General features: G+C 52.7%; 10 protein-coding genes; 2 read left to right on the forward strand and 8 right to left on the reverse strand.

Moving 5' to 3' along the window:
* Nucleotides 1–286: 286 nt before the first annotated feature.
* RCC_06848 (uncharacterized protein) lies at nt 287–773 on the reverse strand (the record flags this gene model as incomplete). XM_023772108.1 has 4 exons in its annotated part: nt 287–289; nt 350–370; nt 447–464; nt 564–773. 4 exons carry the CDS (start codon nt 771–773, stop codon nt 287–289), a joined length of 252 nt encoding a protein of 83 aa, XP_023627876.1.
* Nucleotides 774–1,383: 610 nt separating this feature from the next.
* RCC_06849 (uncharacterized protein) lies at nt 1,384–1,641 on the reverse strand (the record flags this gene model as incomplete). The annotated part of the gene is made up of 1 exon (XM_023772109.1): nt 1,384–1,641. The coding sequence occupies one exon, from the start codon at nt 1,639–1,641 to the stop codon at nt 1,384–1,386; it is 258 nt and encodes an 85-aa protein (XP_023627877.1).
* Nucleotides 1,642–3,183: 1,542 nt separating this feature from the next.
* RCC_06850 (uncharacterized protein) lies at nt 3,184–3,488 on the reverse strand (the record flags this gene model as incomplete). XM_023772110.1 has 2 exons in its annotated part: nt 3,184–3,389; nt 3,437–3,488. The coding sequence occupies 2 exons, from the start codon at nt 3,486–3,488 to the stop codon at nt 3,184–3,186; spliced, it is 258 nt and encodes an 85-aa protein (XP_023627878.1).
* A 1,183-nt stretch (nt 3,489–4,671) lies between these two features.
* RCC_06851 (related to cytochrome P450 monooxygenase) lies at nt 4,672–6,561 on the forward strand (the record flags this gene model as incomplete). XM_023772111.1 has 5 exons in its annotated part: nt 4,672–5,027; nt 5,095–5,741; nt 5,794–5,814; nt 5,885–6,352; nt 6,416–6,561. 5 exons carry the CDS (start codon nt 4,672–4,674, stop codon nt 6,559–6,561), a joined length of 1,638 nt encoding a protein of 545 aa, XP_023627879.1.
* A 110-nt stretch (nt 6,562–6,671) lies between these two features.
* Nucleotides 6,672–8,207, reverse strand: RCC_06852 (related to ethionine resistance protein; the record flags this gene model as incomplete). XM_023772112.1 has 2 exons in its annotated part: nt 6,672–7,873; nt 7,946–8,207. 2 exons carry the CDS (start codon nt 8,205–8,207, stop codon nt 6,672–6,674), a joined length of 1,464 nt encoding a protein of 487 aa, XP_023627880.1.
* A 1,265-nt stretch (nt 8,208–9,472) lies between these two features.
* Nucleotides 9,473–10,543, reverse strand: RCC_06853 (uncharacterized protein; the record flags this gene model as incomplete). The annotated part of the gene is made up of 1 exon (XM_023772113.1): nt 9,473–10,543. One exon carries the CDS (start codon nt 10,541–10,543, stop codon nt 9,473–9,475), a length of 1,071 nt encoding a protein of 356 aa, XP_023627881.1.
* A 216-nt stretch (nt 10,544–10,759) lies between these two features.
* On the forward strand, nt 10,760–12,196 carry RCC_06854 (uncharacterized protein; the record flags this gene model as incomplete). XM_023772114.1 has 3 exons in its annotated part: nt 10,760–10,819; nt 10,872–11,735; nt 11,861–12,196. The coding sequence occupies 3 exons, from the start codon at nt 10,760–10,762 to the stop codon at nt 12,194–12,196; spliced, it is 1,260 nt and encodes a 419-aa protein (XP_023627882.1).
* Nucleotides 12,197–13,574: 1,378 nt separating this feature from the next.
* RCC_06855 (uncharacterized protein) lies at nt 13,575–13,760 on the reverse strand (the record flags this gene model as incomplete). XM_023772115.1 has 2 exons in its annotated part: nt 13,575–13,659; nt 13,717–13,760. 2 exons carry the CDS (start codon nt 13,758–13,760, stop codon nt 13,575–13,577), a joined length of 129 nt encoding a protein of 42 aa, XP_023627883.1.
* Nucleotides 13,761–15,178: 1,418 nt separating this feature from the next.
* On the reverse strand, nt 15,179–16,432 carry RCC_06856 (related to Probable cytosolic iron-sulfur protein assembly protein 1; the record flags this gene model as incomplete). Its single annotated transcript, XM_023772116.1, has 1 exon — nt 15,179–16,432. One exon carries the CDS (start codon nt 16,430–16,432, stop codon nt 15,179–15,181), a length of 1,254 nt encoding a protein of 417 aa, XP_023627884.1.
* A 575-nt stretch (nt 16,433–17,007) lies between these two features.
* RCC_06857 (uncharacterized protein) lies at nt 17,008–19,053 on the reverse strand (the record flags this gene model as incomplete). Its single annotated transcript, XM_023772117.1, has 1 exon — nt 17,008–19,053. The coding sequence occupies one exon, from the start codon at nt 19,051–19,053 to the stop codon at nt 17,008–17,010; it is 2,046 nt and encodes a 681-aa protein (XP_023627885.1).
* Between the last annotated feature and the right edge of the window lie 1,906 nt (nt 19,054–20,959).

Raw genomic sequence — 20,959 nt, forward strand, 5'->3', positions numbered from 1 at the left:
AAGGAGCATTTCTGCTTGAGATGTTACATCGTACCTTGTAATCATCATCGCAAGCGCAACTTTGAGAAGTAGTAGAGTCTGATCAAGAAAGCAAGATGAATGACCAAACAGTTTGTTTGTGATTAATGGATCCTATGGTCGTAGTCTAAGAGAATTGGAGGATAGGATCAAAAAACCACCCGCTTGCCACAAGTGGCCAATGGCCCGAGATTAAACTCTTCGACAAAGAGAACTCCATGCCATGACAACACTTGCATTGCACTGCAAGGTCCAGAAGGCGTTCGATTTACTATAGGACAATGTAAGCGAAGCCGAACCATTCGTTGCTAAGCCGCAGTGGCAAACATACACAGTTGCAAAGGCATCCGCTCTGTGTTGTGATTCACATTAGCATTTGACACGCAAAATCAAGCCTAGAGCTCGATCAGATATTCGAGATATCTTACCGCTTCGGGGCAAAGGTCCTGAAATCAAGAAGAGGTACGTTAGCATATGACATTGACAAATTGATCGATGGACGACAGCACAGCTCCAACGCAAGGGCTCTTTCGGGATGTACTTACGCCCGGCATACAATCAATGCCGCATTCTCCATTTGACCCCACCTGAGTGCATTCTTCGCCGCTGGACGTAATGCATGTACGTCTGCAAGAGGAGCACCTCTGTCGCTTGAAGAGCCCGTCGGCTAGGCCCGTAGACCTGTCGACTTCTCCGGGGGGCAATGCGGTGACAAGTGCGACCCATAGGCAGGAAAGGACAAGAGTGACACGCATTTTGTCTGGTAGGGTGGGTGGGTTGGTTGGTTTGTTGGTTGGAAAGCTAGAGGCTTTGTTGAAGTGCAGTGGAATGTGGTTTGAGATGAAGAGTTGGAGGCGTTCGGACTGGTCATATATATACCTGCCAATCTCTACCCCTCTGCCTCGTCTCTCGTGAGACCTCGCGGTCACCATAAAATGGCTCATATGAGATCCTTACACCCCGCCTGGTACTGTCCATGCATGGCTATGCTCTGACTGCGCAGGGACAGCTTTCTCGACGAGGTCCAAGGGGCTCCGATTCATGGGTGTGCAAGAGCTCGTGTCCTTGTTCAGGCATAATCAGGGAGATCATGCCTGGAAGTCGCATTGCACATTGTGCTACCATTGTTCAGCTCCGGCTATGATGCTAGGTAAACTCCGTGTCGTTCTCCCAGAACGCACGTCGTCTGATGTATCAGTAATCGCACAGTCGCCATGTACTTGGAGTGCACTATTCGAACAAAGACGATCCAAGTGTGCCCATATTCCGTCCGAAGGGAACATTTTGCTCTCCGTCTAGCCAGTGACTCCCCGAAACTGGCATGGGCTGTGCGCATGGATAGGAACTTTGCATCAGGCGACTGTGTTACTCCAGCTGAGCTGATTGTTGAAGACTATAACCTGCATACCGGCAGCTCCGAAAGCCATTTCTTTGGCCTAGTCCATGTCCCAACAATCGTGTCGAATCAATCGTAACTATGTCGAGTGTACTCCCAATTGGCCTACTTCCCTTGCAATCACCTCGAAATCTTATTAGAGCTTCCTGTATGCGGGATGTCTTCTGTACAACTGATATCCGAGCCGAGGCAGCGCATGACAACATGTCTAGGTCTTTTGGTAGCATAGTTTCGGGGAATGTACGAGGAGTTTATCGGAGGTTAGACACTCGATCGCGGGGTTCAGAATGGTCTGTTGAACTGGATTAGGTGAGTAGGTAAGCCCCTATTATAATCCGCTTGAGAATTATGTTGGAGAAGGGGTGAAAAAAAGGGACGTCCCGGGAAAGGACACGTCGAGGAGAGACGATCGTTGCTATGAAAGTAACATCTTGTTAGAATCAAATACCAAAAATCCTTAACGCACAAACCAGTAGCCACTTCGGCTAGCACTACTTTACCTCGCGAGAAAGAGTTTGGACGAAAGCTGGCGCAAATTATTCGTTGCTAGGCTATGGCAAGGCTGCCCTCAACGTCCTCATTAACAGAGAGAAGTCGGTTTAAACTTTGTCTCGTGAGTTCGCGGGTGCGCCCCGTGTAAGACATGGAAGCCAAAACGAACTCTAACGCTAGTGGATCCCTCGTTGCAAATAAATCTACCTGACTCTTCTACACGGAAGCGCTTCAATTTTACCACTTGTGAGCCAGAAGATAAGATAACTGAAGTTTTATTTGCTTAGTTGTTATAAAGCCGGAATCACTGTTAACTAGCCAAACGTACAATGCCAATGCCAATGTCTAAAGGGCCACTTGTCCACAATCGAGTGAAGTTTCTCAGATTCCATTTTGCTTTCTACCGGATGGACGGGTGTAATGAAGCGTTGCCGGGCCTCGGCTAGGATGCCCTAGTTCTTCTAGTGGGCCTCGACGTCTGACGGGGAATTATCATCATGCCACTCACTGCGGGGTCACGGCAAGTTTGCCCTAAACTGGATTGGCATTATGTCATAATTCATGCTACCGTACCTGCACTTTGCCCTCAACAAGACGCGTCGGAGATGTTGTTGCACTTTTCCGCTGTAGTACACCTGTTCACCGCACGTGCATGAAAGCTTCCGGAAGGGAAGGGCGAAACTGCATGCTTTTCGCGGGAGTTTCTTCCTGCTGTTCTGAAATTCAATGCGAGCGCGCGCTGCGAACAATGCTAAGAAACATGATGATGTTGCAGAAGAGTGCAGCAAATTGTAACGAACCGCGTGTTTGGAGACACATTTAATGTAGATGTATCCTTCACGGCCCGTAAATCGTGGCTACAACCCCACGGAGCAATGGGAGGTCGTAGCGCGAGGGAGTTGGGGCCGATTAAGCCTGGCAAGGGCGAGTTCTCTCGGATAGGATAGGATAGGAACAAGCTGTCGAGGAGATTGAGGCGATTGAGAGTGGCGGTGCCAGCATGTTTGCTTGATGGCTGCGAGAATGACAGGAAAGATACCAGGTCACGAATGAAGAGTGGTTCATGGCATGATTAGCCGATTATAGAATCAGCTCCACGACGAGAGAATGGAAAGAGAGAACCTAGCCGGGATCGCGGTGTGCGGTCAGGGTTGATGGAACAGAGGAATGGCTTCCGGACCGCGATCTGCTAGAAGTGGATCGATCACCCCAGCTCATATGCTTTTAATATCCCCTCTCCTACCATGCAGTCATCTCCTCGCATGCGGCTCGAAGGGTTAAGTATCAAGAAGGGCAGTCGCTTGCTGTTCAGCTGTCTTTCGATGAGAGACTAGCGTGCACGGTGCATGAATGAAACCAGCACTTCGACGAAAAGTGGTTCGTTCAGTCCGACTACAGTCTCTCCACGCATTGGGGTGTGATGTTTGAGAGTTCTGCCGACTCTCCGCTAGCGATGATGCTTGACGAGCTTCGTTTGCTGATACTGTCGCATTTAGAATGAGATGAAAGGGGTGAGGAGGAATCTGCTACCTGTGAATGTGTTTTCTCTGTTTCGGCTGCAAAGTGGGACCGGTAACGCCATGGGAAGCTTTGCACATGGTTCCAGATATCTGCTGTCGAGGTCATTCTAACTTTCCAAAACGGTGCGGGCATCTGCGTGAGATGCGACCGCAAGCCCTTGGTTAGGTTTCATGATCCTTCTGATTGCGTTGAGCCTTCTTGTCACGTCGAGTGTCAGCCGACTGTCCTCTGTGCAGCGTAGCGGTGGATACCTGGCAACCCTTTGCAGGGCGATCATCTATTCCACGTGACCTTTGGGTCCCGGTTTCGAGCGTGAGCCCACGCCGACCCGTCCGCTCCAACCTATTGAAGCACGTCATCGTTTGATCAGTACTCAGGTGAGTGACCATTGAGGAATCCCAATTGTTGAATGTACCATTTTTGGGGGGGGGCATTGGTCGGGAAAGAGTAGTAAAAAGAGAATTTTTGCACCCACACTACTGGATCGCTGAGCTCCCCAACCAGGCGAGGGAATGCGGAAGTCAAGCCTCCGATCGCCTCGATGTGCTGCTCGTCCCCACATTAAGCTCAAAGTCTTCGGCAGCGGGGAGGTCCGGTACTCTACTCCGTTCTCCCCTTATGAGCATTACTAACATCCGCCACTTGGCAAACAACGCCCGCCAATCATACGCGAACCCATCCGTCAACATCCACCTCTGGCCCCTACTGACCTTCCACTCCCTCATCATGATGATGGCTAGAATTCCCCTCGTAACATCCTCCACGTRGATCAGATGCACACTCTTCTCCCCTTTGACTCATTCATTATCCTTTACGACTCACTCGGCCCAATCCCAAGGATTACAGCCAAGGTACAAAAGCTATACCTTTACACAGCTGAAAGTACGCGTATAACGTCACGTAGTAGTTAGTAGCTAGCGGAGCTGTTCTATTGAACGCGATAGGATGTGTGCCGCGTAAGACTTGCATAGCTAGTACGCCTATGAATTAAGAAATATAGGTCCATCTCCGGTTCCGTGCCGCTACTTGCGATGTACGCAATAGGATGTGCCCCGTAAGACTTACACAGCTAGTACGCCCATAAATCAAGGGATATAGGTCCATCTCCGGTTCCGTGCCGCTACTCGCGGTGTAGTTTACTCATTACCTGCTACTGGATAAAAAGGGCGCTGTGAGAATTTGAAGTATCGCACTTACCAAAATCTTCCAATTGCAATCATTCTACAGAAAGCCTCATTTTGGAAATGGCCCTGCAAGTGTTCCCAGCCTCTAATGCTACCGTGCTGGTGGCACTCGCTACAGCTACGATAGCTCTCGCGTGCGTCGGATTTGTTGTCTACCAAGTTTACCTCTCGCCGTTGTCGAGAGTGCCCGCCGCCCATCCACTGGCCCAGATAAGCTCCCTCTGGATCCAGTGGCATCGGTGGCGGGGGACCGAATTCGATCGTATCACAAGTGCTTTAGCGACAAAGGGCCCGTACGTTCGTGTCGGACCCAACGAAATCGTCCTCAATGCCATTGATGCTGTCCGAAGCGTCTATGGCGTTGGCGCCAACAACTTCGACAGGCATCCCTCATATGACTACTTCATCACTCAGGGGTATGTCGCCTCGGGAGCAATCCATCAGAAGAGCTGCGCAAGAAACTGACATGACCTCTCCAATCAGCACTCGGAACATGTTCACGTCCCTCGGGAAGAACCACAGATCCAAGAGGCGCAGAATCTCTTCCATATACTCACGTTCATTTTTGCAGACGTCTCCCCACGCTCGTGCTGTTATGCATTCCTTGCTCGTGGAAAGAATGTTGCCAGTTCTGACTCGGACATCTGCCACGGCTCATTCAAGCATCAATGTCTTGCCTTTGTTTCAATCCTTTGCGCTGGACTTCATGTCCACTTTCGCCTTTGGAATATCCAGGGGCTTCAACTTTATCAGGGACGAGGAAGCACGATGGCGGTGGATTGACCAGTTCAACATGAGCTATCCTCCGGGAAGTGGGTTCTGGATGAGAGAATACCCTATGCTTGTCAAATGGCTTCCCCATTTTGGAGTTCCCATAGTTCCGAAAGGACATTTCGAGGCTCGCAAAGCTTGCGAAGCGTGGGCCATTGCCAAGGTAGAGGAATGTGAGGAAGCTTTTCAACGCGCGGGCGGGGACTTGCAGAGCGCCAGCTCATTTGCCCCCGGAGAGTTTCCGGTTCTGTACGCCTACGTGAGGGAAGGTCTAGCCAAAACTGCAGGCACAGAAAAAGCATTCCACCCTGGCCATGCCGAAGTTTTAGAACTGGCTAGTGAATGCTTTGATCATATGGGTAAGTAGACATGTGTGGCATCTATGGAATGGTAAAGCTAACGTAAGCAAAGCTGCAACAGGAKATACATTCGGTATGAGGTGCAAAAGGTCCCCGTTCTACAGGCGACGCGTACTAACAAGAGCCTTTCCTCCTGCCTATAGGAACAATGTTTACCTACATGATTTACGAGATATCACGACATGAAGCGATTCAACACGAACTTCGACAGGAGCTCTTGTCCATCGAAGTGCCGTTCATGTACGACGAAAGCTCTACGTCGGCCATTTCCATTCCCTCTCCGAAAAGCCTCGAGACTCTTCCCTTTCTGGATTGCGTCATCCAGGAGAGTCTCCGCCTGCGCAACAACGCGCCGAATCTTGACCCCAGACTCACACCGTCGCAAGGCGAGTCCAAGGTCGGAGAGCTTTCCAATCTGCCCCCTGGCGTACGCATCGGCACGTACGGATGGTGRCTGAACCGGAACCCAGACGTGTATCCGAACCCAGAATCCTGGGAGCCGCGACGGTGGCAGTCTGGCGGACCCGAAGCTGCCGCGCAGCGTCACGCCTGGCTTTTTGCATTCGGAGGTGGCAGTCGCGGTTGCATTGGCCAGCAGGCTGCAATGGAATGCAAGTTCACATTCGTGTATTTCTATTCATYCTCCATATGTGACGCTAACCCGTTGTTACTAGTGATGAGACTGCTTCTTTGTGGGATCTATACCAATTTCAGGACGACAGTTGCCGATGAGAGCGGGTACCCTGGTGCGAACAAGTTTGTAGGTAGCGACTGTTCCGAAAGGCTGTTTATCAAGTTTGAAAAGTTGTCCAAGGAGTAGTCAACAACGCCAAAAGATGATGGGTTCAGCCGCATAGCCTAGGTCTGTTATAGCTGCCACGAACGGCCTTTCTCTATACATATATACATGTAATAGTCGTAACAGTGAGATTAGCCTAGACTACTTCGATACTTGGCCTCGTCAACACATTTGTCCCAGTCCAAGTACGACAAGTAGGCGAATTCAATGATAACGACAACGAGTTGTCCAATAGCAGTTCCTAGCCACAGACCTGATAGGTCCCAGTGCAATCCAAACGCGAGTCCGATGGAAAGGGGTAATGAAAGGGCATAGTAGGCGACAAGATTGACCGGTCCTCCGATTGCCTGCTTCCCTACACCCCGCAACAATCCGTGGGCGGCACTTGCCACTCCATCCAGAAATACCAGCAGCCCCACCACCGGTAGGGTGTTGGCCACGAGTTCCACTACCACCTCGTCTTGGGTGAAGATACGAGGGATCCACCGTCCCAGCGTAGAGTAGAGGAGGAAACTCAGAGCGCTGGGCACGCCGCAGATGAGTATAGACACTTTCGCTGCCACCTTGGCATTATCGGGCTTTCCTCCCCCAATCAAATTCGCCACTCTAGTTGAGGCAGCAATGGAGATCGGGAAGGGGAATTCATATGAGAGCGATACGAGGGTGATCATGATACTCTGCGCCGCCAGAAACTTGGTTCCCATCCGCGTTGACAGGATGGTCAGGAGTTCAAACGCGAGCCACTCGGCCAAGATCAGTATCATACCAGGCACCGCCAACCCGATCATACTTCCGAGGTTCATAAACGCCCGCCGGCTGAAGCCTCCCCAACACTGTTTACCGTCGACAAATATGACATACAGTACGAGCAGGCTGGGCAACACGGTCCTGGTGATGGCAACAGCAATCGGTGCCCCGATGAAACCCAACTCCAGCTTCCAGATGAGTATCCACATGACCAGCGCATGGAGCGGCGCGCCAACCAGTAGAACATATGTCGTGGCTCGAAATAGTCCCTGTGCTTGCAGAAATCTCTYGCCGGCTTCAAACACACCATAGCCCGGAATGGCAAGAATCAGCCATCTCAGATATAACGCACAGAGACGTGCCGCTTCGGGGTCCGGGAAGATACGCAGGAGGATTCCGAGGGAAAAGTACCAGAGGGTTGCAATGGGGATCCCCAAACACATGAGGAAGAAGGTGACGCGTTGGCAGTAGATGCCCACGAGGTGCTTTTCGCCCGATCCATAGGCTTGGGCGCAGAGGGTATCGAGACTGGTGGCGAGGCCGACGTAGACGCCAAAGCAGGTGATGGTGGCTGACATATTGGCCACTGGAACGTTGGATGGTCAGTCAGAGGATGCACTTTGTCCACCCAAAATTGGTAGCGAGTGGAGAAACTGACGAGAAACGGCCCCGAGCTCAGTCGTGCCGAGTCGACCAGCAGCAATGACGCTCGATGCATCAATGGAGTATTGGAGGAAAAAGGTCACGATAAGAGGTGCGGCATCCCTGATGATGAGCTTGACCTCGTATATCCATGAGGTTGGAGTTGATAGGGAAGAGACAGAAGCGTCGCCCTTCCCGCCATAGTCTTCAAAAGACCTCCCTGCTTCGCCAAAGTCTCGACGGAGAGGCGTCGTCTCGGTGCATGTCTCTCCGTGCATTTTGCTTCCACGCCACGCCGGGATGAGGTTTTCTGCTTGAAGTATCGACAGTATAAAGCCCAAGGGGCTCGGCACGAGTGGTAATCTCAGAAAGGGAGTAGGTGTTGGACTCGACAAGTATCGCGGGAAGTCGGAGGAGGTTTTATCAGGACCATCGTCTTTGGTAGGAACCTACACCCGGGTCTATGGATGCTGGGCCGATTCATCCRTCTCCTTTTGCGCGGATGGCGCATATGTCGTGCCGCTACACATCAGCCCTACGCTATTGGTTGGTTCGGATTTACCTCTCAAACCAATCTACTCAATAATAAAAAACTCACTCTATACCAATCTAGATCACAGAGGTTTGGTAACCGACCAGTCCATTAGCCATCCAATCCAACGAGCTCGCTGTCTTGAGACTGTCGATTGACCTTGAATATCTGTATATCCTTATACTTCAAGCAGTCCCCGGCGGTTTCGAAAGAGGTCAACTGTCCCAGCAAGTTATACCGATGAGCAAGAGTATTTTGAAGATCTGCTATGCAGCGTCTACTTAATTGTTCTTGAAGTCAGCCGACAGATACATAATCGGCCATCGCTTCGCTTCGCAGCTAGCTTACTTAGAACTTAGAGATTACGATGCGCTAAGAGGCTACTCTACTCTACGTACGATTTAAAAAAGAACTAGCTACTAGCGTATCGCGATTTCTAAGTCATAACCCTAGATCTAAGGATCCTAGCGTAGATACCACTTGGCAATCTTAACACTGTTGCAACACCCTACTTTGCCCCGGCCCTCCTCGAACTACAACCCGCCCTTTATGACACGCCAGACACACTCTGGTTAGGCTTTAGAGATTGTGCGGAGTAACAGGAAACACGAGAGATGAGGCGTGGAGACTACAGGCGATATGAGGAGACGAAGAATGAGATACAACAATTCATTGAAGTATCTACCACCACCTACCACATGATTCGCATGCGGAGCAGTTGCGGTCTTGAAGACAACTGCAACTGCTCGGCACGTCTATCATAGAAGGTCAAGGTCAAGCTGAGAAGCAACTTGAGCTTGGCTATTCACATGCGGGGCAGTTGCAGTCTTGACGACGACTGCAACGGCACCGACATGTCCACCGAAGAAAGCGAAGATGAAGTTGAGAAGCAACTTGAGCTTGGCCCTGCAAAACACTCACCACCGAAGAAAGCGAAGATGAAGTTGAGAAGCAACTTGAGCTTGGCCCTGCAAAACACTCACCACGTACAGTGATCAACACGAGCTTACCTCAAAGCTGAGCTGACCACCCCTGAGGTCGAGCAGGCATTGGACTGCTGTTTCCCTCAATCACCCTCTTCATCCAGAGGAACTCCAGCTTGAAGCTCTCGAGTTCGTTGCGCGTAGCCGCGTGGGCAGCATCGGCTTGCTCGAGTTTGGCGCGCGTAGCAGCCTTGAATTGCTCGAGTTCGGCGCGCATAGCCGCGTGAGCAGCCTTCTCGTTTTGCAATTTGACGTTGTGGCGGGTGACTACGTCCTGTGTCTCGTGAACCGCATTCTCCTGGCTTACCAGCAGGCGACGGTGTTCATTCACCTTGACCGTTAGCTCCTGCACAATCTTCAACACCCTCGTGTCGAGCGTGCAGTGCATCTCGTTCAAATTGTCTTGGATCGTGTTGATGGAGCGCCCCTGTTGGGTAGAGTCCGACTTGTGTCTCTCCGTATCTACGGGAAGACCCGTGATGTCCCCCTCGATAGGCTGATTCTGCGTACCGGGAGCAAAGTTGCTGCGACCGGCGGGCCTGATCTCGTCTGCGGCAAAGCCGAGTTGGYCAAGCGAGCGGGATCCACTCGGCTGGCTCTGCGAAGGAGGAGTGTTCTGGTTCGCACCGGAATTTTCGCCGGTGAACCTGGCTTCGTTCATGCCGGGGCGGTGACCGTGGCGGCGTGAGTTCGTGTGGGCACCAGATAACGAATCCTGCAGATCAGAATGACCGTATGGGTTGATGCCGGGGTCGTTGGGTGTGGGCCGGTATGCCGGTGTCGAGTTGGTCGGCAATTGCCCATCCGTGTGCGTGCTTCCTCGAGGAGGTTGTTGCCTCGGTGCGTTGATGTATGTAGACGGGTTGTTGTAAGGGGGCCCACTCTCGTGTGCACTGGCCTGGTAGGAGGCTCGCGGATGTGCGTCGTAGTTGTGGCTGTTGTGGCCACCCGTGTGTGCGTTGGGGTTGTGGCTGTTGTAGCCACCCGTGTATGCACCCGCCTGTTGCTGCGGCAGATGCCTCGATTCGTCGGGTCCAACTCCTCGGGCGATGTTGGCCCGCGCCTCCTCGTACGGGTCGTTTCTATCGCAGCCGCTCATGATGGCGGTTTCCGATATGTGGATGTCGATGTTTCCAGACACCGCTCGCGAAGTTCAGCTTCAGCTTCCAACAGTGCGATGCCAAGGCAAACAAACGGCCGATCCCGCTGTGGCCACCAAGCCCTTCTCCCAACGACCGAATCATACAAAGCTCGACGCTCAATCAAACATCACATTCACCCCGACCACATCCACGACGTGGGTGAAATCGCCGTGATGAAGATCAAACCATACGGCATCGTGTGCAACGCCTGCGCACAGCAGAACAAGAGCGACGTGAGTGCCGCACTTGTGTCCATGAATGGGAAATCCAGCTGATTTGTCCCAGTGCGACTTCGCCCGAGTCATGGAAAACGCGATTCTTGCCGGCCGCGAGATGTTGCTAGAAGAGTGCTGCAACAACTGCGAGGCTGACCACGTAACCGACTGCAAGAGCGGACCGGTCGGCAAACACGAGCTGCCCAGAATCGGTTTCCCAGGAGATCTCTCCTGGTACGACGAGTGCAAGTACCGAGAGATACTTCGGAACCGGCGCCAAGCAAAAGGACTTGATGCGCTCCCCACGTTGTATCCGCCAACAGACGAGTACCCGCACGGCCCAGGCGAAGGTGTGCCGCAATTCCATGCGCAGCACAATCCGAGGCTTTTCGACGCGAGACGCAGCGCGAAGCGCCGTCTCCACAACGAAATCAACGCGACACAAGCAGCTTGGCACCAAAAGTACCACGCTGGCCAGGCTCATCGCCAGCCCCTAGCTGCCCATGGTTATCCGCATCAACATGGAAGTACTGGCTACAACGGCCAGCAGCTCCCAGGCGCGGGCCCCGGTCAGTTCCATGGCAACGCCCAGAATGGAACTCGCAACTTTGGACACCAAGCACCATTCGAGTTCAATCCGTCAATTGGTGGTGATGGCGGCCATGCATTGGCAATGCCTCAGCTGGGAACGGAATTGGAAACACCGAGAGCACCCTCTGATCATTTGGCCGTAGTCGCCGGTCTGAATCGCTTAGTGGAACGCCTGCGGGCCGAGGCCGCCGAGAATGCGGAGGTGGTCACCGGGCTGAATAACTTGGTGGAACGACAACGAGAGGCTGCCTTCGAGCATGCGGACGTGGTCACCGCAACGAATCGCCTGGTGGAACGCCTCATACAGGACAATGACAATCTCAGAGAAACGAACGCCGATTTGGTCGATACTCTTCAATCCAGAGGGCGCCAGGCATACGGTTCGGAACCCCCGCCTCCATATCCAGAGTCCGGACGTGAGAGCCGTCAGGGTGGCGCTGGAGACGGCAGCCGAAACAACGAGTCTAGGAGGCGGCGGAGGCCGAGAAGGAGGAGAGGGGAGGAGTCTGGCTAGAGCAGGTTGAGGTAGCTCTGCTGAGGTGGGATTGGTTTGCATTTCCCAACACGTACATCAAGGATAATTTCTCCTTCATCTACGTCTTGCGGCCAAGTTCGTACGTCAAGATTGCGGCCAACACGTACATCAAGGATCATTTCTCCTTCATCTACGTCTTGCGGCCAAGTTCGTACATCAAGGATCATTTCTCCTTCATCTACGTCTTGCGGCCAAGTTCGTACATCAAGGATCATTTCTCCTTCATCTACGAACTTGTGCCTCTGTACGGGGTCCTTCGCCACTATTAGCTCAAACGACTAATAGTCGCCAAGGTCGTACCTACAATGGTGGTTTTGCTCGGTGGGGTCTTCTGGCGGTACATAGTTACCAAATTTATATCGTCCAGCTTCATCCAATTGCATGTGTACGAATGTGATGCCCCATGTTTCCCTTTAGACGGGCGTCGTCGAGGTGAGGTGAGGTGAGGTGAAAGTTGAGTTGTGCGCGCCAAGGTCGGCCACGGACCTTCCTTCTCCGCTCCATCCTTCCGGTAACTTAGTTCGACTTCCCCTGCAGAGAATAATGTCAAAGACCAGAGAGATCGTGTTCTACTATCCTCGCAGCTCTTAAGAGCATGCCGACGAAGCGTTGAGTGAACTAGCTTCACCATTGAAACAGATCGAGGCGGTGGACGTCGACGCCCGCGCAACGACAGAGGCTCACGCAACGTCGGGATCGTTTGACCATGTTAGTTCTACCGCTCAACACGGCGCCCGACTCTATCGACGCTATCGACGCCCGCGAGCTCCCAAAAACGAGATTCACAAGCGCTACAACACACGAGTCCTACTCTACCCGCGCCGGAAGCTCGAACTGTGCGTGAACTACCGAAGCGTAATGGACGACCTAAAGTCAAGGTCAACCGAAGCCTGCCCCGGTGCTTCCCATCCCCGACGTATATACATACATACGCCGAGGTCCTAGACGCACTCGATGCGTTTCAGCCAGACGCAAGTGGACCACGCTTCGCAATCAGCCTTTCGGACGTTGTCAAAGCAGGACTGAAGCCATCGCTCTCGAAACTTCGAAACGCAACACCATGGCAAACAGTCTTTGAATGATAGCCTCGAAAGGCCGGGATCGCCTCATGTGGTCAGGCCAAGATTTTCGGCCGTCCCACGCCAGCGTTAAACAACCAGGCATGCCAACATTGCTCTGCTGCTTCGAAGGTCTGCATCTCGGTGGAGAGGGGCGTCCGTCCTATGCTCGTTCCCCTGCCTATTGACGAGCGGGGCGATGCAAGATGGGACGAGTTGCGCTTCTGGATCAAGGAGGAATAAGGGGATCGATCCGAAGCGATGTTTGCAAGGCCAGTAAGAGGCYTCAGTAGCGTTCAATTGTATGATGTTCGTGCCAGAGAGAGATGCATTGCTGTCGATGTAACAGTCACCGTTCTGGTTCGAATGGAGTCCGGTGTCGTTTAGATATGCTTGGAATATCATGCACATGTAAATGTCGCTGTGGGACCTTTACTTACGGCCGAATATGGAAATGTCATTCTGAAATACTACCTACAACGACTGAAATGTCGGTGCTGTTTCACACGACGGGTAGGGTGTACAGTTGTTCAGGGCCAAGCCAAACTCAAGTCCTGGAACATTTCGAGGAGTAGGTGTGATTCCGCTTTCAGACCTCCTTCACACCGCTTAGCCCAGGGAATTTTGCCTGCAACTGTGGGAGAATTTGCTTCTCGAACTCCCGGTGTCCCATCCTAAAGCATATAGATAAGGGAGCGTTGCAAGAACTGGGCATGTAGGACGTGACTTACGTTTTGGTGTTTTTCAGCATGTAGAATTTGAGTTCGTTGTCCATAGTGACGGCGAATCGATTGTTAATAACTTCACGGCTCGTTGTAGTAAGGGTGAAGCGAGAGATGAGACACTCTCAGATAGCCTTAACAATTGGGCGGTAGGTGCGGAAATTGATGTTGAAGAACTGCAGTTTGTCGAGAATGCTCGAGTTGTTCCTGAGTGCAGTATAGGGTCCGTTGTATTCATCGTTAAGATCCGCTGCATGGCGACTTGTTCGACTACCCCAAGGATATCGCAATGAACTTCAAATCAAGCAAACCCTTCGAAGCGGGTAGAAGGTGTCATGGAGAACTCTCGCGAGCGCATATAACTCAGCGAAGCCATGAGCGTCCGTCCCCAGCAGCACTCAGCTGGCTCGTCCATGCCATCTATCATTCTAGTCTGCCCAGGGGTAGCTTCCGGTGGTGGATATCAGCAGCCTCTTATCAGCGTCGATCTCCTTAGCCACCGCCTCCATTTCTTCCAGATCCAAATTGCTAGTCCTTATCGCCAGCCAAATCCTTGATATCAAGATGGCAGTGTTGAATGGAGCCAGGGGTACATGGGCATCCACGCAGGAAGCTCACTTTTTGACTCGCGCCTGTACGGTGATCCGCAGCGAGCGAAGCTACAGACATGGTCAGCGTAGTCATCAACATGACACCCATCAAGACTCACTCTTGTCTGCCGGCTCACCTCAAGCTGTCAATTATCGTATTCGTCTCGATGACCTGCAGGATCAATCGGTCCCGCTGGATTGTCACCCCGACACCGATGACATACCCCTGAGTATCYAGGATATTCTTGACCGCAGTCTTCGGATTCGCCACGGCATTCATCTCCAAGGTTTCAACAACCTCTTCTTTCACACTGCGTATGAACTCGCAGCCACAGATTCTTCTTCGCCCGAGAAAGTGCGAACAGCCGTGCTGACACCAACGATACAGGTTCCCTTAATCGCGTAAAGCCTGCAAAGTTTGAAATGTGCGCCATTTTACGGGAGTCGAAGGAGATTTGAGATTCTTGTGCTACGTGAGTTGTGAGCTTGACAGTGAACTCTTGTTGATTGAGTGAATTTATTGGTGCGACAGGATGGCAGGGCGACGATTACCCTGTGCTGTTTCTGTACTTGACGTATGTTTGTGTTTGAAGCTTCTCGCTCAGCGGATGGGTCAAGTCAGTGATCGTTTCAGTAGGTAGCGCCCAGGGTGCATCAAGGCTTCGTACAGCCTCCGATCTTGCAAGGCTCTACGATCACGCTGCATCGAAGCGAGCTGTCGCCGCCGCCGAGGCTTTTGAACTTGCCAGCAGCATCCTTTCCAGCATGGGCTGGCCGTACTGTACCCTCCATCTTTAAAGGGTTCTCTCGAAGCCGGCGCTGGACATGCCCGCCTCCCGAACAATATCAGCAGTATGTTGTCGGTCCACCTCCCATCAACCTCAATCATCCAACGTCCAAGCCTTGACATCTCCGTCGTCGCCAGTGCTGATGATAATCTCCTCGTGCTCACTCCTCTTACCCTTGTCTGCGCGAGGAGCCCAGACGGCATGATTAATCTCAAACACATCGTGCCCATTTTCATGCGTTGCAATGACAACCCATTCCGTGGCAGAGGTTGCAGCTGCTCCATCCATCTCCACATCATCCCTCCGTCGTTCCTCATAAACAACAATCTTCCCATCACTGCCCGTGCTCACCACTCTCYCCGTCTTCTTGCTCCAATTTGCAGCATAAATGGGCCGTTCGTGTACCTGCGGGAGGATGGCCTCTTGATACCAGTCCTCCTCAAAGTCCCCTCGTTTCCATATACTCGGCACTCGTCCCTGTCCCGTTGGCGGCACCTCTGCCTTTTCCTTTGGCCTTTTCCTCCATATACGGATTGTCTTGTCGTCAGAGCAAGTCATCAGTCGTGGCCCACTGGTCTTCCTCTCGGCGACTTCCTTCTCAGACAACTCCCCTCCACAGACCATACCCAGTCTTTCCACCGGCTCGAATTCCACCCACCAGACGGTCCCACGATGCCCATCGATCAGCGCACAGCACGCCCAGTCATCGCCATCATCCCTCCACAGCCTCACCCGATCATCGTAGCTCCCACTCGCCAAACACTGCTCCTCGGGATGCCACGCCACACACTTGACATCCCCCTCGTGATCTTGTAGCACAGCGACCGTCTCGAAGTTGTCCCCATCCAATTCCTCCCATACCCAGACACTCTTATCCCTTGAGCAAGTCGCCAGCAGCGGTGCTGTAGGACAAAAGGCCAAGCTTTTGATCTCGCTGTCATGTCCATCCAGAATGACCTCCAACCGCCACTCGTCTTCCTCGTCATTGTCGTCATCTCTCCCTCCACCCGCCATCCCGCCGGTGAAATCGACTTCATCATCGTCAACCATCTTCCCACTCCCCGCACCTTCCTCCCATCTCTTCCAAATCCCGGCACTCGCGTCGAAACTGCCCGTGGCCAGCACACTTTCGCCCAGACTGTTGGGCTTCCATGCACAGCTGCGGATACTACGCTTATGACCGCCGGAAATGGTGGATTGCTGAGTGAAAGAGGTAAGGGAGTAGACGCGGACCGTCTTGTCGGAACATGCTGTCGCGAGGATGGGAAGGTGTGGGTGCGGCGTGCTGAGCCAGGTACGCGCGTTGCACGACGGCGTCAGCGTCGCCAATGGATGAATGGTCGGCATGTTGGTGAGGTGTACTACAGTACACGAGTAAATGTCAATCTTCAGGAAAGAAGACCAATCGAGACAGCGTCACAGGTGGGGTAGTTCTAGCTCCACCAAAAATGAACTTGAATGATATCAACACCGTCATCTCAAAATGTTGATTAGTCCATATGGTCAATTAAAATATTCACTCCTCGGTCAGTCGGGGTATCAAAAGCTCTCACTAAACCAAAGAGAGGAAATGCCGACAATTTGTCCTCCGGATGCCATCCTTAGCAATCTGTACCCCATATTGTTGTGAACAAATGCTCCACTCCCCATAAATGAACTCCATCCCAACCTTGAAAATGCAAAGCGCTCGCTGTGCCCAAAGATGCATGACAGGAAACCCCTTCACATGCTTGTAAACGCCTTCGCTCAATGTAATGCAGGACCGCATGTCGGTCAATCAAAAGGTATCCTCTCTCTCTATCCATCCTCTCTCGCTGTTGCCAAACATCTCCAGATAGCTGACTTGCAAGACCACATATGTACAATGGTGAAAAGTGGTAAGCATGCTTGGTCAGTCGTCTAACATCAACGCTCAAGAAAGCTCAAGAGTATTGTCGATCGTTCCCTGGCTCCCCACTATCCGGAGGCGACGTGGAATCATCAGATTGTCGCTGCGGAGGTGTAGGTATTCCACTCGGAACGTCAGTAACGKTGACACTAACCGGCAACCACTTTCGTCCGGGGGCATACAATGCTTGTGCAACGGGGATTGTAGGGGAGCATCCCGCAGAAGAGAGCAGGCCATTGCCATCACTCCCTCCATCCGATGAGCTCTCGTATTCATGATCGACGGCCGGGATCGCAAGATAGACGAGCTCGGCCCATACTTGCCAATGCAAGATGATGATGTGGGCAAACCGGCGGACGATATCCTCGTCGACGTCTGTGATGGGCTGRCCAAACATCATCGGTGGCTTGCCCACACTCGGCACAAGAATCTCCTGCAGATCCAGAGCGGAGAAGCGCGCGTTATCCTTGACGCGTGTCTGAAGTTTGGGCACAAGTCGTTCGAAGAGTGCCATGGCGCCTTGTCTAAAAGCGCTAGAATCCGGTCGAAGGTAGTTGCTCAGCTTCTGCTCCACCAAGCCGAGGAGGTTGGCGTCAAAGGGTGGGTAACGACCCTCGACCACGAGGGCAACACGCACAATCTCAACCGCAATGTTGTCCTTTTTGTCGCAAAACCTTCCCGAGGTACCTACAATCGCCGTGATCGATCGCTGCAGGACGTCATACGCTTTGGTCATATCTGTTGGGCCAACTCCCGGACTGGACACTTCACGGAGAATCTCGCGACAGATGGCGTGGTAYACGCGTGAATGAAGCTCCACCCGAAGAGCTCTCAGTCTATCTGCGTCGAGGTAGAATGTTTGGGGACACATCGATGAGGGATCGTTGTAGAGGAGGTCGCGGAGAAGTCCCGCAGTCAATGCTTGTAGAGGCGTAGGTGCCATCTGACCTTCGGCCTCGGCGCTGTCCAGCTCATCTCGCAGCCAGTTTCTAGCTTCTGATGGGTTGATCTTACCAATGGCGACACGATGCGCATTGTACCGGCGCTGGAAGTTGATGGTATCATCAATCAGTAGTGGCCGCATGTGTCGAATCTGATGGTTGGCCACGTCCAGCTTCATCGCTTCCAGTATAGTCATCAACTGCCTCAATCCTCGAACCAACTTGGCATAATCGCCCTCCATGGCTCCCCTTTTCAGCTCCTTCTGCATGCTGTCGACGAGTGGGTCACGCATGGGTGCGCAGTGATTCTTCAGCACCTTTGACAGCCAATTACCGAGGTCGATCAGATCGCACACTCCATTCTGAATCTGTTGCATGATGTGGTCCACGTCCAATCGCTCCTGCACCGACTTTTGGTCAAAGTCGGGCACCAATGTCTTGAGAATGTCGCGGATGGCGGTGAATATTTGAGGCAGTCGTATCAAGGAGGCATGCATGATGCGATTCCAATACGCCTCATTCTCCGGCGCCTGTGCCTTGCGCATGTGCACCAAGCCTTGGATGACGAGCTCCGCCTCGAGTGCCTTCCAATAATGATCGGCCTGCTGTACCTTCTGCTTGCCTTTTGATCCGTCCAGATTCGGCCGAAAGTGAAGCTCCCGATCAAAGTTGACATCGTGTCGGAGTTTTGGGTTGTTGATGATGCGTGGCATGTCCAATTCCGCGAGTGAGTCTGGTGTGATGGGTGGCTTCTCATCCGCGTATTGAAAGGACCATGACGCTTGCTGCATACCAACGGGATCCATGTTCTCGTTGATATATTGGTAGATTTCGGTGTGGATCTCCTGGTCGGTGAGGTCCAATGGGCTCATGGGTGGTGTTTGGTGTGTTGTTTGGTGTGAAGTCGGGATGGGAGTGTGTCCCGTGGTGGGTGAGTATGCCATCCCATGTGCTGTGAGTCCCTGTGACCCTACCTGCGCCTCGGCCACAGTCACGTCTTCACGGGCGGACCCCGTGACTGCGCCTGCGCCTGCACCGGTATAGGCGGAAATCGACATGGTCCGCCGCTTCGACGGGGAAGCAGTGCATGGCATGCGTTCGGCATCCTTCCACTCGTGGTTGGGCGGCTGCTCGTGCATGATGACAAAGTGCTGTGTATACAAGAGTAGGATGCTGGCTTGCTAATCACTCAAATGTAGCAAATCGCATTCCCCCAGACGCCGGCCGTACAGACTCTTGGTTTTGAAGGACCTGATTTGAAGGATTAGCATCCCGCGTACCAAATGTTTCAAATCAAGCCGGCTGTCTGCATTCACGACAGCTGCTGTCAGACCCGAAGACGGGAACGCCAGGTGCGCTGGTGTGGGGCCAAGGGCTTACCGGCGGTCGTAGTCGGACGTCGACGCTTCACAGTCCACGGACGGCACACAATCAGCCAAGGCGGTGGATGTTGTCACGCAGGCGTCGTTTGGCGAAAAAAAGTGCAAGGTGCAAGGTGCAGACTGCAGAGCGTGGTGGTGGTGAGGTGTTTTTTCGGTGGAGACAACAAAGGAGACGGGCAGAGGGGGAGAAGGGAAGTATCGAGGTGCAGTTTGGAGTGCAGTGCAGTGAACGTGGTAGTGGGGAATGACAACGGGCAACGGCAAGTGAGGTTCACTTGCGGGCAAGAGGCAAAAGAATACCAAAGGGAAGGGAATGATCCATGGTACGGGAAGCGTAAAAGAGGAAAGTGTAGGTTGGATGGTGCGAGTGCAAGTGTGAAGAGCGGCGACGACGAGACTGACTGCACTTCTGGCAGGAAATGGACCACGCGCCTATGCAAGGAAGGGAAAGCAGTCCCGTCAGCGTGCAGCGGAGGAATCTAGGATGCTGCACATAATACATGGCCGGTTTGGTTCCAGTTACAGGGCGGCACATTGGTGGGATAAGGGGCCATCTTCCAACGGTTCCCTGCAAGCTGAGACTGGATCAATAATAAAATGGAATGATGGGTTTGCAAGTGTTGGTGTGCAAAAGCTCGGTCCGCCAACGCACCAGRAGAGAAGCTACGCAACGCTTTCCCGGATGGCGACCGCGACCGCGACCGACGGCAGCCAGTCCCTGGATGATGCTGCAGCGATGGTGGCGTGGTAAGACTGAATGCTGAACCGAACAGATGGACCGAGGTCTTGGGAAATTTGCAAGGAGATCTCCGATGCTGCTTCCACTGCAAGGCAAGACGAGACAAAACTGACGGCCGTCCTGCTACAGCACGCACAGCACTCACTACACTGCGGCATGTGAGGGTGAGAGAGAGGGGAGGGTCGTATTGAATTGGATGGTTATGTGACGGTCAAGCGACGTGCAGATTGGTCTTGCATCAAGTCGGACTAGCGAAAAGCGGTCCGCCGATTGGCTGTGAGAGGTCGATATTACCGTCCACTATACTCTATATAGCCCTCCAATACGTATATCTGCACTCCAATAATAACCGTGTAATCTCGCCTATGGAACACGTTGCGGATATCAAACCATCCATGCAGCATCAACTATTGCCCGCCAGGATCTTCATCGCCGAATGCGTACACCATGTAGGTATATTATCACATCAATCAACAATACACGACCCGTGAATCATCCACCGACGGACTTTTCCGATGTCGCTCCAGGAAGCAAGAATGTCATGCAGTCACCTCCGGGATTGCATGCGCTGTAATGCAGCTGTCTAGGAGAAGCACCGCGGAGTCGGACTCGGGCCAGATCTGGCAGACACAGACACAGACGCAAATGTTTCAGCTCCACCCGGCACGCAAGATGATGCTTGCAGGCGGCAGATTGAAGTGACTTTCGGCATGAGCATGCAACTTCCAGGAAAAGCAGCCACGGTTGGAAAAGTGCATCTCGGCCCGAAATCGTTGCAACATTCGGGTACGAAGTACTCCGTGTATTGCACATCGATTCATGTCTGTGAGATGAGATGAGGACGGTTTTGTGCGCCTCGCTTACCCTCCTCTGAGAGTCYCCACCCGTCTAGCTACCGTTTCTCATGGTGCAATATACTCATGT

This window comes from Ramularia collo-cygni (assembly GCF_900074925.1).
Source record: "Ramularia collo-cygni strain URUG2 genome assembly, contig: RCC_scaffold10, whole genome shotgun sequence".
Lineage (NCBI taxonomy): Eukaryota > Fungi > Ascomycota > Dothideomycetes > Mycosphaerellales > Mycosphaerellaceae > Ramularia > Ramularia collo-cygni.